This window comes from Aquarana catesbeiana, linkage group LG05, assembly GCF_042186555.1.
Source record: "Aquarana catesbeiana isolate 2022-GZ linkage group LG05, ASM4218655v1, whole genome shotgun sequence".
In the NCBI taxonomy this organism is placed as follows: Eukaryota; Metazoa; Chordata; class Amphibia; order Anura; family Ranidae; genus Aquarana; species Aquarana catesbeiana.
In genome coordinates this window covers 112,014,589-112,030,439 of record NC_133328.1, presented here as the reverse complement: position 1 = coordinate 112,030,439, position 15,851 = coordinate 112,014,589, and the positions used below count along the sequence as shown (strand labels likewise).

The 15,851-nt window shown below is 43.0% G+C and overlaps 1 protein-coding gene across 9 annotated transcripts in view; it reads left to right on the top strand.

Moving 5' to 3' along the window:
- Positions 1-15,851, top strand: part of HDAC9 (histone deacetylase 9) — an 872,451-nt gene that overhangs the window by 633,623 nt on the left and 222,977 nt on the right. For all 9 annotated transcript variants that reach the window (XM_073630072.1, XM_073630070.1, XM_073630071.1 and 6 more), the window contains 2 exons: positions 6,085-6,216; positions 12,585-12,700. In XM_073630072.1, the coding sequence (XP_073486173.1) occupies positions 6,085-6,216; positions 12,585-12,700 (248 nt within the window). The remainder of the gene's footprint in view (positions 1-6,084; positions 6,217-12,584; positions 12,701-15,851) is intronic.

Genomic DNA, 15,851 nt, shown 5'->3' with positions numbered 1-15,851 from the left:
TGTTGTCGGAAATTCCGATCGTGTGTGGGCTCCATCGGACTTTCTCCGTCGGAATTACCGACACACAAAGTTTGAGAGCAGGATAAAAAAATTTTCCGACAACAAAATCCGATCCTTTAAATTCCGATCGTGTGTACACAAATCCGAAGCACAAAGGGCCACGCATGCTCAGAATAAATTAAGAGATGAAAGCTATTGGCTACTGCCCCGTTTATAGTCCCGACGTACGTGTTTTACATCAACGCGTTTAGAACGATCGGATTTTCCGACAACTTTGTGCAGCCGTGTGTATGCAAGACAAGGTTGGCCCAAAATCCATCGGAAAAAATCCGATGGATTTTGTTATCGGAATGTCCGATCAATGTCCGATCGTGTGTACAGAGCATTATGCTCTAGAAGGTAAATCCTGTAGCTGGTGACACTGTATGCTGGTCGTGATATAACGCTTGTCGGCTGAGCTAGAACTACAAGAAAATGGCACAAACAAATGGCCACTGCCCCCACCTATAACTGGCCTTCGCAGCAAGGAGCACATGGAAGGGCAACGCATGTTAAAATAAACAAAAGAAAATTTCCAGCTCAACTCACCAACCAGCCTGCAAAAAAAAAAAAAATTTCCTATCTAACAGTTTGTGTTAAAAACAGGGGTTTAGTTTGCGCACATTTGCAAATACATGCGTAAGCTGCAGAGGACACTTTAGGGCACCCCAGTATTATCTGCAGTCCTAACTCTATACAGTGGAAGTACATTCATAATAATAGAGGGCAGGTAAGCCTGGAGAGAGCCCACCCCTCCTTAAAGGCACAGGGACACACTGGACACCCAGCACACAGCACAATGGCAGAAATGTGTCCAGTGAGTCCCCTCCTCAGTATTCCAACAGTACAAGCAAGAAAATGGCACCTGGCCGCACACAGGATCAGCAGACTGTAAGTGTCCTTTCACATGTTTCCGAATTTGTCATGCGACATTGGATATGACAAGTTGCATGACAAGTCGCAAGCCCATTGGTTGCAATGGCACCCAATCAGATCGATGAGACTTAAACTAACAGCAATTTTGAAAAGGTGCCTGCACTACTTTGGTGCGACTTTTGATGCGACTTTGGTTCCAGTGAGTGTAAAGTCGGATCAAACTTGCACCAAAAGTTGCATCAAGTTGCATTAGAAATTGTGCGACTTTGGAGATGTGCTAATGTGAATGGAGCCTATAGCTAAAATGGTGAGAATTGGCAAAATTACAAACAGGAAACCTGCGACACCAGCTTAAACTGTAACATAGGCAAGGATTAAAAGATGAAGACGTTGCATATTCAGTAACTGATTAAATCATCTGCTGAATATGCTTAAAAACTGGGGGTTTAATAGCACTTTAAATCTTGCTAAATAGTAGCAAAATATTCATATCTATGACATATGTTCACGTGTATCTGGCAGAATGATCGTTCTTTTTGGTGATCAAGCCTGTGGACAAGTTGGCATACTTTCCAGGCAGCTGTGAGAATAACTCACACCTGCCCATGATAAATAATAGAAATGCATGAGAATATAGCACCATACTTCCCAAATGAATCATCTTTACCTTAAGGACCCATTTCTGATTCATCAAGCTGTAATAGCATTTAATGTACCCTAAAACTCATGTGTTCTTAAAGCAGAACAGTGGAAATGGGCCCTTAAAAATGTGCACATGCTTCTTTTGCCTTAGCAACAACTAAAGTCTCATTTTTCCTTCCTTTTTTTTTTTTATTTTTATACACTTGCATTTTGTCTCCAAACCGCATGTTGGTCTATTAAAAACTACATAAATGCATCCTCTGAAAACGCTAGAGAAAAAGCTGAAAGCTGCATTTTGCTTATTCACAATACACATATACACAAACTGTGCATTAAATACAATAGTGCAGACTTTGAATTTCTGTCTCAGTGCAGTTTAGGATTAATTGATGGATTGTTTTATATTTTTTTACTAAACCATAGGCAAATAGAAACAGAGCTAATGGGTCCTAATAGTCGAGGTTTGCTTTTATCATGGCAGACATATACTGGTCAAACTTTTTTTTTTTTGCATGTGAAAACATAAGTGCTTATTACCATAGGTGGAGTCTTGCTGAGCCCAGGATCACACTGCTCCGACATAAAAGTCGCATGACTTCCGATCCAACTTTACCCTGCAACTTCAGTTCGATTTAAAGAGGAGTTCCGCCTGTCCCTTTAAAAATTAAAAGCTAGCATCTACACATACTGTTGCTGCTGACTTAACATTAGGACACTTACGTGTCCTGGTGTCCAGCGATGTCAGCACTGCAGCCGATGTTTACATCGCCTGGTCCGGTGCTGCCCCCACAGCCATTGCTGGTAAGGGAACCCGGCAGTGTAGCCTTTAGGTTTCACAGCCACGTCCCTACTGCACATGCAGTAGGGAATGGAGGATGGAGGAGGGAGGAGGAGGGGGGCCGAGCTGCTGATGTACTATGCTGTGGATCGGTTTTCAGGAAGTGGGGACAGGGTACCTGTAAAAAATAGGTACCCGCTCCCCCCCAAAAGGTGCCAATTTGTTGCACTGGAGGGGGGGCATCAGATAAGCGGAAGTTCCACTTTTGGAATGGATTCCGCTTTAATGTGACGTTTTACACTCTATGGGGTTAAAGTCGTATCAAAGTCGGACCAAAGTAGTGCAGGAACCCTTTCTAAAGTTGGAGCGACTTGTGTCGGATCAGTTAAAACGGCTCTCATAGGGAAACGTTTACATTTGACATGTCATACGACTGAACCACTGTGAACCAGGCCTAATAGCTGAAGATAGTATTAGTTAGTTATTTTCAAATGTACTTGTTCTGCAGTGTTGAAGGCATTTTTACCACTTCTTCAAGTAGCTTCTATAGTTCTGAGTGCCAGGAACATACCTCAACATGGTTTACTCAGCCACTTTCATCCAGTCACCATGGTCCCATTAAATGCGGCAAGGCAGATGTTGATTCAAGAACATGACGAGATGTGGAAGTTTGTAAAAGCACCCTGTTATGCTTCCATAGTGTCAAAAAGCCTGATACATTTGTAAACATCTTGAGTTGCATGATGGAAGGTGTGAATTGTTTTTTAATTAACCTGGATACAGATTTTTAATTTACATTATGTGAGTAACAGGCCCCGTCAAATGTCTACACCCCTGCTTAAGGATACAGGCAGTCCCCGAGTTACGAACGACTCCTATTTACGAACAGCCTCAAATGCCGGCCACTTGTGCTCCACGCGGGTCCTGGATAACTTTCGAGCACTTTTGAGCACTTCCGAACACATCCCACACTGCCGTACTACGCCCCAGATAACATAACAAGCGCCCAGAACATCCCACATCCATGCACAGGCGGCAGTTACACTTACGAATGCAGTGTTCTGACCGGAAGTTACACTTACAAATGCAGTGTTGCGACTTACTAACAACTTCGACTTACGAACAAACCTATAGTCCCTATTTTGTTCGTAACTCGGGGACTGCCTGTAGTTGTTCCAATTTGATGCTGGCATCTTTCATGGCATGCAAACCAGTTGTTGTCGCTGTTCTAAAAATGATATCCTTTTTACCTTAAAACGCTTTTTCACACTCCCCCCCCCCCAAAAAAAATGCATCATATACACACATTCACAGTATTCCACTGCACCTACTTATTCTGTTGCAGTCACTGCAAAATACCCTACGATGGCCGATGTCAGAGCTTAGAGAGAGCAGTGAAGTCACTCCTTCCAACATTGCTCAGGCCTAGGCATTAGATGCTAGGATCGAGCACAGCATTATGAGAAAAGGTCACATGCCCCCCCCCCCCCCCAATAGCCAGAAACACCCAGTATTTTGAAGTGACAGCCATGAAAGAAGGATCTGCAGGTGAGTGCCGTGAAGATAAGTATATGGTCTTTGAAAGGGTGGGCTATATGGGCAAGCCAATTGGGCCCCTTTAAGGTGTAGGAAGACTGCTAAAGTCCTGACCTGCGGAGTTTGCGTCCTATGTTAGACCCTTCTAATCTAAACTTACTTAATGATCATTGGTAATTCTAATCAATGAACAATTATCTTCACAGTTCTAAAGTTCTTCCACATGACTACCATGAGGTCAATATCTTTTGTTTTTTAATTTTTTTAGTTTCACAGAAAAGAATGTTGTTTTTCTGAAATTACACTGGAGTGATATACAGCAATTTTAGATTCACACAGTTCTTAGTGGAATTATTTTTAAGTGGAACAGGAAGCCCGACACACAGCTATCAGTTAAAAAGCTCACTCCTTATCCTACTGCCTCGAGAAGTGATTGGCAGGGTGATGTTTATTGTATGTAAATGGGAAGTAATCACCTTTGTTGCTGCTGAGGTTTATAAACATTGAAGTTCTAGGAAGTAATATTAAATGGTTCTTTATATATTTTTTTATTTTTATGCCTTTTTATTTTGGAACTAATTATTCATGTTTCTCCTGTGTTACTTATAGATTTAAATCACAGAATATTCATGTATTTCTTTCAGTTACAGATTGCATGTTTACATTTCAATAATTTATGTTATGCAAGGTTACCTTCTCAGCAGGCCGATAAATTTAGAGACGTGAATATATAAAGAAAAATTTCTACTGCTGATGTGATTGAAATGCAAAGAGTGAAGAGTGCATGGTAAAAATAGGAAGGCAATCAGTGCCACCGGGCATGAAATACATTGACATAGAAGTTAAGCGACTCTCTGGTGAATACTGAACAGCTTTCTCTAAGTAGAGGGAACATACCTCATATTAGTCAGTGGCTGCCAGGGAAATCTCCCATGAAGGCACATTGAGGAGGAACTATGAGAAACTATATATCTAGATTTCTTTTCCACACTAACCTAACTACATTGTGAGATTGCCGAAATAATCAAATCAAAATGATATATTGTCATATGTAGTTTGGGAATGTGATGTGTTATTTAGGAGCCTATTCGTGCCTGGATATTGCCCAAATAATAGTACCTGAACTTGTGACTTACCCTTCACTATATTGTCAAAAGTATTGGCACACCTGCCTTTACATGCACATGAACTTTAATGCCATCCCAGTCTTAGTCAATTTTTAGTAGCACCACCTTTTGCAGCTCTAACAGCTTCAGCTCTTCTTGGAAGGCTGTCCACAAGGTTTAGGAGTGTGTCTATGGGAATGTTTGACCATTCTTCCAGAAGCACATTTGTATAGTCAGGTACTGATTTTGGATGAGAAGGCCTGGTTCACAATTTCCGCTCTAATTCAACCCAAAGGCATTCTATTGTGTTGAGGTCAGGACTCTGCGCAGGCCAGTCAAGTTCCTCCACCTAAAACTCGCTCATCCACATTATATTGCCAAAAGTATTGGGTCACCCCTCCAAATAATTTGGTGGAGGGGTGATTATGGTGTGGAGTTATTTTTCAGGGGTTGGGCTTGACATTTTGGACAATTTCATGCTCCCAACTTTATTGTAACCGTTTGTGGATGCCCCCTTCCTGTTCCAACATGACTGCTCACCAGTGCACAAAGCAAGGTCCATAAAGACATGGATGAAAGAGTTTGGAATGGAGGAACTTGACTGGCCTACACAGAGTCCTGACCTCAGAGCCAGGCCTTTTTGTCCAACATCAGTGCCTGACCTCACAAAAGCACTTCTGGAAGAATGGTCAAACATTCCCATAGACACACTCCTAAACCTTGTGGACAGCCTTCCCTGAAGAGTTGAAGTTCTTTTAGCTGCAAAAGGTGGGCCAACTCAATATTGAACCCCTATGGACTAAGACTGGGATGTCATTAAAGTTCATATGCGTGTAAAGGCAGGTGTTCCAATACTTTTAACAATATAGTGTAGTTGTGGCTTTGTTCATAACAGCATGGTGGAAATTGTTCTGATTGCTTTTGGTAGGTTTTAAGAGAATCCCGTGGGCTGGTGGTTGTGCTCAGCATGCAGTTGTTGGCCCTATAAGGGTGAGCTATTATGTTCTGACTTTGAAAACTTTCTCAGACCTGTTCTTGAGAGTTCATGTGACCATCTGTCATCTATTAACTTTATATGTGTCATTCTCTGCATAATTCTCATTTCAGCTTCAGAGCCCAATTTGAAAGTTCGCTCTCGATTAAAACAGAAGGTAGCAGAGAGGAGAAGTAGCCCTTTACTAAGAAGAAAAGATGGCAGTGTTACCAGTTCATATAAGAAGAGAATATTTGAAGTGGCAGGTGAGAGATGTTTAATATTATATATATATGAGAGTACACAAACCTGTATGAAAGCTTTGCTTGTTACACACATTTTTGCATATTTTCACTAAGGTTAAATGTACCCAGAGGCAAGGATTTTGCAGGTAACTTCAAAATTAAAACGTTCTCTAGACCACAGATCATTGATTTTTTAATGCCAGTGAATTGGTGCTGTTGGTTGCCAGGGCAGAACTGCTGCGCTTTAATTTGCTACTTTGGGCCCCAGGCAAGGTAAGTACATTTTTGCAGGGGCTAGTTTATTATTAAATTAGTATTGAGGAAGGTTGAGTTAGGTTTTAGGGTCAGATTGAATGTGAAAGATTATGTTTTTAGTTAGGTTGAGGGCTCAGTGTTAGAGCGGAGCTATAGCCGCCTAGGCCCGGTTTACACTGGTGCGTCTTGCGCTCCGACTTTGAGAGCACAAGTTGCATAAGTCTTTCTCCATTTAGTGCAATGGAACCATTCTTATCGGAGTGACTCAAGACTTGGAACAAGGTTCCTGCACTACTTTTGGTGCGACTTCGGCACGACTTGCATTGCAGTGCTATAAACATTTTCAGCAAATACAAAAAAAATACCTTTTGATCTTGCCAGAAATGCAGTGTCTTTGTCACTTCCTGTGAGCTGCCAAGAAGAATATCTTCCTCCCTAACTATCTTCTGTAAATTTCCAATTGCCTGTACTCTATGTCAGGGGACAACCATTGCTCCCTCCATAGATATAGTGGAGGAATGACGTAGCCACCCAGGGACAGGAAGTCTATTATTTGCAGGATTATCAGGTGAAAACAAAGCAAAAGAAGCTTGAAAAAAATTCAGCCACCATACCAAGGACTTGTAATCTACAATTTATTATGTTCTGGTTTTGGATTTAGATACAAGTATTTCTTATTATTGTCAGTTGACACATCAGAAATGTTTATGTATATATATGTAATAATGTTTATATATATTAAATATATTTATATTTATATTAGGGTTGTCCCGATACCGATACTAGTATCGGTATCGGCACCGATACCGAGCATTTGCCCAAGTACTTGTACTCAGGCAAATGCTCCCGATGCTTCCCCCGATACCTGGACTGTCAGCTGTGATCGGCGCATGGGGGAGTTACAAGATTCTCCCCCAGCGGCTTTCAGCAGCTTTAGTGACATACAGCGGTGATCGGTCACCACTGTATGTCACTGCATCCTCCTCCATGCCCCTCCGTTCCTCTGTCCCCCTCCGCTGTCCCTCTCCGTTCCTCTGTCCCCCTCCGCTGTCCCCCTCCGTTCCTCTCTCCTTCCCTGTGTCTCTCCGCTGTCCCCCTCCGTTCCTCTTTCCTTCCCTGTGTCTCTCCGCTGTCCCCCTCCGTTCCTCTCTCCTTCCCTGTGTCTCTCCGCTGTCCCCCTCCGTTCCTCTCTCCTTCCCTGTGTCTCTCCGCTGTCCCCCTCCGTTCCTCTTTCCTTCCCTGTGTCTCTCCGCTGTCCCCCTCCGTTCCTCTCTCCTTCCCTGTGTCTCTCCGCTGTCCCCCTCCGTTCCTCTCTCCTTCCCTGTGTCTCTCCGCTGTCCCCCTCCGTTCCTCTTTCCTTCCCTGTGTCTCTCCGCTGTCCCCCTCCGTTCCTCTCTCCTTCCCTGTGTCTCTCCGCTGTCCCCCTCCGTTCCTCTTTCCTTCCCTGTGTCTCTCCGCTGTCCCCCTCCGTTCCTCTCTCCTTCCCTGTGTCTCTCCGCTGTCCCCCTCCGTTCCTCTTTCCTTCCCTGTGTCTCTCCGCTGTCCCCCTCCGTTCCTCTCTCCTTCCCTGTGTCTCTCCGCTGTCCCCCTCCACTCCTCTTTCCTTCCCTGTGTCTCTCCGCTGTCCCCTCCGTTCCCCTCTCCTTCTCTGTCCCCTCCGTTCTGCTGTGCCTCTCCGCTGTGTGAATGGACAGAGTCAGCTGACTCTGTCCATTCACATAACTGAAACATTATAATCTCCTGTGATTAGGATGTGTCAGTTTATGAATGGAGAGGAGCCGCTGTCTTCTCTCCATTCATTCTCAGTGCAGCTGAGGCTGCAGAGAAAGGGACTGGGGAATCTCTATCCCCTGTCTCTTTCTCTGTCTCAAGGGGGAGATATTAGAGGTCTGTTAAGACCCCTGATATCTCACCAAAGCCCCCCAACAGGGCTGATTAAAAAAAAAAAAAACATATAAAGAATTAAAAAAATATTATTGTAAAAAATAAAAATTGTAAAAAAAAAAAAAAAAAAAACACACACACATACACCGTTCACCCCCCCCAAAAAAAGAAAACACTGTTAAAAAAAAAAAAAAAAAAACCACTGTCACGTGACATTAAAAAAAAAGTATCGGTAATCGGTATCGGCGAGTACTTGAAAAAAAGTATCGATACTTGTATTCGGTCCTAAAAAAGTGGTATCGGGACAACCCTAATTTATATATATTAAATATTTTCTGCTTTTTATGTGTTTTTTCTTTTTATCAGATGTTGATATAAAGCCGGTGGGGATGTTTTAATATACTAGTACACAGAAGACCAGAACAGTGGCAGGCTTACACTCTAGATTAATAGCATGTTATTATGACCTCTGTAAATCTACATTGTTTATCTTGGTGACACAAGTAAACTCCTCTTGTCCTAATGTCATGATATCCGTGACATTTTCTTACTCTGCAAATACTGTCATGCTTCATTTTGGCTGTTGAATGTGTTTAAACAGTTTTATGTTTGTTAACCCTAATTGGGATGCACAGGAAATCTTAATGCTGAATTCCAGGATACCATAAAAAAAACACAGCTTATAGGCAAAATGCAGAAAATTGTGTAGAAATAAACAATTTATAGTTGACGTTACAATGTCAGTTTGGTTACATGATACAGTGCAGCAGCCATGAGAGTAAGAATAAGGAAATATATATTGGACATACACCTAAAGCAGATCTGTACTCTCAAGAGAAATGTTTTAACCACTTGCCTACCGGGCACTTTTACCCCTTTCCTGGCCAGGCCAATTTTTTAGAATTCAGCATTGTCACACTTGGAATGACAATTGCGCGGTCATGCAACACTGTACCCATATTACAATTCAATTTTTTTTTCACACAAATAGAGCTTTATTTTGGTGATATTTAATCACCATTGTTTTTTCTATTTTTTGCTAAACAAATGAAAAAAGGCAGAAAATTTGGAAAACAAAAACAAAACATTTTTCATAGTTTGTTATAAAATTTTGCAAACGGGTAATTTTTCTCCTTCAGTGATGTGCGCTGATGAGCCTGCATGATGGCCATTGATAGGCTGCGCTGATGGGCACCGATGGGCACTGATGAGACTGCACTGATGGGCTCTGATAGGCAGTATTAAAAGGCACCGATAGGTGGCACTTATATTCAGCACTGATGGGCACTGATAGGTGGCACTGATGGGCACTGATAGGCAGCAGGAATAGGTGACACTGATGAGGAGGCACTGATGGGCATTGATTGGCAGCACTGATTGGCAGCATTGGTGGGCACTGTTGGGACTGCACTAATAATCAGGATACTGATAATCACTGCCCTGATTATCAGTGTAGATGTCCCTTTAACACAAGCTGGTTATCAGATCTCTTCTTCTCTCCTCACGCTGTTAGCATGAGGAAAGGAAAGCCAATAACCGGCTTGTGTTTAAATCATGGTCAGCTGTCACTGGACACAGTTGATCATGTGGTAGGGCCACTGTGATTGGCTCTTTACCCAGATCTGTAATCAGCTGAGTCCATAGGGGGCAAGGGGGCAGCGTAATCAAAGGAGGACATCCATGTACACCCTCTCTGTAAAGTAAGTGCACGCTTTAGCCGTCTTTCGGCTATAGTGCGGGGGTGGGAAGTGGTTAATTAAAATCTTGTAGCAGTCATGTAATCTTTGACAATGGGTAAAGATAATTGTCAGACACAGTTGTGAATTTTTGCAAATGATAACCAATTACATGCGAAGAAAAACAGTATTTTTGCCTGCACGTGATTGGATGAAGAAAGTCGATAAAGCTTCAAAGAATTTGTATCTTTCTTTTTTATGCCATCTCTATGGGCTCATTTAGACTTGTGGTTGGAGGGCAGTAATTACCTGTTATTTTTACTGCTCCCCCTTAAGCTGCTAATGCAGAGGACGGGCATGCACATTCCTCAGACTTGATGCTTTGTTTTGCGACTGTGGCAGGATTTAACCCCCCTAGTTGCTTAACTGACATCGTCCACTACTCTATTGACACGATCCTCTGCCCCACTTACATGTCCACTGCTCTACGGACTGACACTAACCTCTGCCCTACTGACACCAGCCTCTGCCCTACTTATATGTCCACTGCTTTACTGACACCATCCTCTGCCCTACTGACACGTCCAGTGCTCTACTGCCTTAGAGGTATCTCAGTCTTAGTCTGTAGGGTTCAATATTGTGTTGGCCCACCCTTTGCAGCTATAACAGCTTCAACTCTTCTGGGAAGGCTGACCACAAGGTTTAGGAGTGTGTCTATGGGAATGTTTGACCATTCTTCCAGAAGCGCATTTGTGAGGTCAGGTCGAGATGGCCTGGCTCGCAGTCTAAACCTTGACAAATTCCTAAGCCTTGTGGACAGCCTTCTGAGAAAAGGTGAAGCTGTTATAGCTGCAAAGGGTGGGCCAACTCAATATTGAACCCTACGGACTAAGACTGGGATGCCATTGACGTTCATGTGCGTGTAAAGACAGGTGTCACAATACTTTTGACAATATAGTATATATGTATATACACCCACACACGCATGTGTATTTGAACTTTGGGGTGCACGGCTGTACACACTTATGGCCCCAAGGGTAATGATAGTAAAAGACAAAACCTCTCTGTGTACTACTATTAATGTAAACACAAACGATCATATACCTTATACAGGTTTGAGGATATGTCAGTGCAACATGGAAGAAGCAGTATTTGTGATGAAGAGTCAGCATTGTGTAGCCACCTTGACAGTCAATCAGATAGTTTGGCAGATCATTAATACAGTGTTTGTAAGTTAAACAAGAGATGTACATCCAGATTACTGAAACTCTGGATTGATGGATGTCTTCTATGTAGAATGACACTACTACCATAAAACAACAAGGTGCCACAAACCTCCCAGTAGTAATGTAAGTTCACCCAAGCATGAAACTACCAGTTCCCATGTTTTTTCTTTCCTCCGCTGTCTGGTCACCATATGGGAAGAACAGTACAGTGCATTAGACTAACCACTAATATTGCAGACAGAGAATGTGAATGTATATGAGTAATATGTTCTACAAAATTCTACAAAATTTATGATTAATATATTAATAGTGTAGTATTAAAGGTAAGAGTAATAAAAAAATAGGAGTTGCCCAGATAGTTATGTATGTACATCCTAAAAATGAACCTTAAAAATATGTCTCTTATTTGGTCCCTGTTTGCTTTGTTAAATATACTATTAGAATGATGTTTCTATATCTTTTCATGGTAAAAAAAATAGCCATTGACTTTGCCAGAAATCTTCACAACTGATAAAGTCTTGTGATCTCTACCTGTGTTGCAGTTACATTGCTCCTAGTTATCTCTGAGGACTGCAGAACCACTCCCCTCTATGATGTGGAAAAGAGGGGTCTGGGTCTGCAGTCTGGTCCTGGGGTGAAAACCCCGCTTCTCCATAGATATAGTATGGTGAATGAGCATTGTAATTCTAGGATAGGAAGTGTGTACTGACAGGATCTCCATGTGAAAATACCTTTAAAAACAAAAATGAATGCAGCCACCACATCTAAGGACTGGTAAGCTGACATATATCACTGTTTAGGGCCTTTCACATTTAGGGATGAATGTCCAGAATGCAGAAGAGCTGCGTTCCAGGCCTTCGCCCCTGAACACATATCGCTCTCATATCGCTCCCAATGCAGGTACCATTCAGTGCAGTGTTCAGCCCCATATAGCTGCAGCTTGCCATAGACTTTGACAGGCTGCAGGCTGGATGGATGCTGCAACTGGCGCTTCAAGGACACACTGCAGCTAGACCCAGCTGGGGCCTTATTTGAACTTGCAGAGTCCATGTTCAAAATAAATAGCACAATTTCCTTCACAGAAAACTTTGCAAAGACATAACGTATTTGTAAAAAATGTGTTTGTAAAAAGTGATATTGAGTAGTAATATTGAAAAAAGCAAGGCACAACCTTTTAGTTGGAAAAGCAACAGAAATTGAAAACTGAATATAAAGTACAGAATATAGTGTAAACCTGATCATATATGTTTAATTTCACAAGGCATGTACTGTATATGTTATACTTTAATATGCTTGCTTTCTTTGTAAGCTCTTTTCATTTATTTTGGCTGTTTTATTTGGATTGCAGAGTCTTCAGTTAGTAGCAGTTCTCCAGTATCTGGACCCAGCTCTCCAAGTAACGGCCCAGTTAACATGGGTGTGGAGAATGAAAACGCAGCATCACCATCCAGCTCACATGCCGAGGTAAGAGGACATAATTATTGTTTACACATTGTTATTTCTTAATCTGCCAATTATGGTGATCATATGGTGAGATCAAACTAATATTCAAATGCAAAAAAATAATAGCAAGCATCCTCTAGATATCATTGTACCAGTGTTGCCAACCCCCCGAAGTGAAATTTACTGGCAGGATGCCAAATTTTACAAACGTCACCAATTTTTTTTTTGCTGGCAAAAAACATGAACTTTACTGGCAGAGTCGCATTTTTTACTGACGCTGCACAAAAGTACCTAAAATGCCTGTTTTCAGTGCTAAACAGTGCAAATATCAATATTTAAACTATAAACATGTTGCATGGACATGGTACAGGTGTCAGAGGCTGTGTGGACATGGTACAGGGGTCAGAGGCTGCGTGGACATGGTATGGGGGTCAGAGGATGTGTGAACATGGTACGGGGGTCAGAGGCTGCATGTACATGGTACGGGGTCAGAGGCTGCGTGGACATGGTACAGGGTCAGAGGCTGCATGGATATTGTATGGGGGGTCAGAGGCTGCGTGGACATGGTACAGGGGGTCAGAGGCTGCATGGACATGGTACAGGGGCAGAGGCTGCATGGACCTGGTACAGGGGGTCAGAGGCTGCATGGACATGGTACAGGGGATCAGAGGCTGCATGGACATGGTACGGGGGTCAGAGGCTGTGCGTGTAGTGTTCTCCTATTGAATGGCTCAGCTCTGCTCTAGCTGTCCTCCCTCCTTCGGCTCAGGCTGATCAGCACAATACAAATCAGTTTCTGACTGACCTGGAGTGGAGTGGATGGTCAGTCAGCGGCGCTCTTTTCAGCACTCACTCCGTTCCAGGCAGAGATAGACAGACCGATCGACCAACCTCCTCCTCCTCTGCTGTCACTGTGGCGAGATGCCGACGAGAACGGAGGGCCTGACATTCAAAAATGGTGCCAGGTGGCGCCATCACTTCACTGCGCATGTGCCCGCCCGGCCGAGCATGTACAAGTTTTTCCATGCTTGGCAGGCTTCGGAACGGTGCATGTGCAGTTGCGCTGTCAGCCCGCATCCATCTTTTTACGGGCACAGCTACCAGTAACAGACATTTACAGGGGACACGAACACAGGCTGAAATTTACGGGCTGCCCGTAAATTAACTGGCGGTTGGCAACACTGCATTGTACAGTATATGGAAAATACACTATGATAATTTTTCCATGATAGAACATGTGCTAAATAAGGTTTAGCTTGAAAAAAAAGAAATGATTGATGACATTTAGAATCAAGGTTCAGTAAGCTCTTGGCTCTTTAAAACTCCCCAGACCCCCTGCAACAGCTTCTCCCTCGTCCCTGGCAAGGCAAAACAGACAGCTTTTGGGAGACAATGCTGAAAAGCTGTGTAGTGTCAAATGGCCATCTTTCTTCCCAAATACAAGGATAATATATCCAGCATGGTTTACAAAATGTGGCATCCATAGCTTACAGCATGCTTTGGTAATTAAGATTGATTATGTTACATATATATATATATATATATATATATATATATATATATATATACCATATTGATGGGTTCTCCAGCCTGGTTACTACAGGTGGTGGGGAAGACTACTGAGTCTGAGTTTTGAGTGTTTTTTTTTGTTAATTCTTTAATTGTACTCATATATTTAAAACCAGTGGCGGCTGGTGCTCCATTTTGGGGGGAAGGCAGTACGTCGTTCACCCCCCACAGTCACTCGATCGTCAGCCCATCCAGCCTCGCACTTACCCCATCTAGGTCATGGGCAGTGCTTCCTCCTCTTTGGCATCACCCAGCATCTACTCCTCCTTTTCTTCATGGTGGCTTCCCCTGCGTCTTCTCCTCCTCCTCGGCGGCCAATACGATCGCTTCTCCTCTTGGCCAATCGGGTCTCCTTACCCACTTCCTGATTGGCCGGGAGGAGAATCAGGAAGACAATAGTGAATATTAATTCACTATTGTCACACAACTGGGTGGGCTCAGGGCACAGTGCTCTGCTCCCCCAGCCCACCCTTTTTTTGAAGCCAATTAGAGCCTCTGGCTCTAATCACGTGCTTCTTAAAAAAACCTTTATTGGATTCAATGCCTCCTGCATGTAGATTAGGGGCCGGACCCATGAATTTATGGGGGCGGCTCCCCTGCGCTCTATATGGACGGGCCCTGAATCTATAACTAATAAATAGCGCTAGAAGTAATAACTACCTAAATGCATCCAAACCGTCTCAATCAGGTAGGCGGGATGGGTGCAATAGGAAACAGTGATATTGTAGGGTAGTGAACCCCACAAAATATGTATATAAGCTAATACTAAAATGGGAGAAATGTCCTCAAATAAAATGTCCAAATAGTGGGAGGACTAGCTCCTCAATCTTCAACCGAACTGGGAGATGCACCAAAGAGCAAGGTGAGCACGAATGAACATTCAGGTAGAAGAATGGGTACTCTTACCGGATCTGTTGGACACACCTACTGTACAGCAGTGCGTCTATAAGGCATTGGGATACTGGATCTCCAGTAGTGACGCCAAACTGGATGGTCTCCTGTAGGCCTCGAACTCAAATCTGAACAGTGTTGGATGTAGGTTAAAAACGGAGGTTCCCAAAGATTGAACAGCCGCCAAACAGGTCCACCAATGAAGGTGGTCCCAAGGTGGTCATCAGAGCTCCATCATGGGGAAACAAAGAAAAAAGGGGCTCCACATGGTGTAGGTCAACCAAGGTCGGTTTATTGAAGATAAAATGGCATATAAAAAGTGATCACAAAAGTACATAAAATGGCAATGTGGGAAGCAGGAGGGTCTGGCCCGATGCGTTTCAACTAAAAAGTCTTGCACATGCCCCTGTGTATCACTGTTTCCTATTGCACCCATCCCGCCTACCTGATTGAGACGGTTTGGATGCATATAGGTAGTTATTACTTCTAACGCTACACTTATTGTTTTCACTTCCACTTTGACTTGGTTTGTCTGTGTGTTAGCAGCTTTTTGTTTATGTTTTATTGGGTATAGCGCAGTATTTTCACCCTTTTCAAGCAGCACAGAGGGCCCAGCCACTGAAAAACAAACAAACAAACATCATGGCTCAGTATTCTACTCTGAATAAGGACTTAGGAACATGCTATTTCTATGCTTATAGAAACACATATG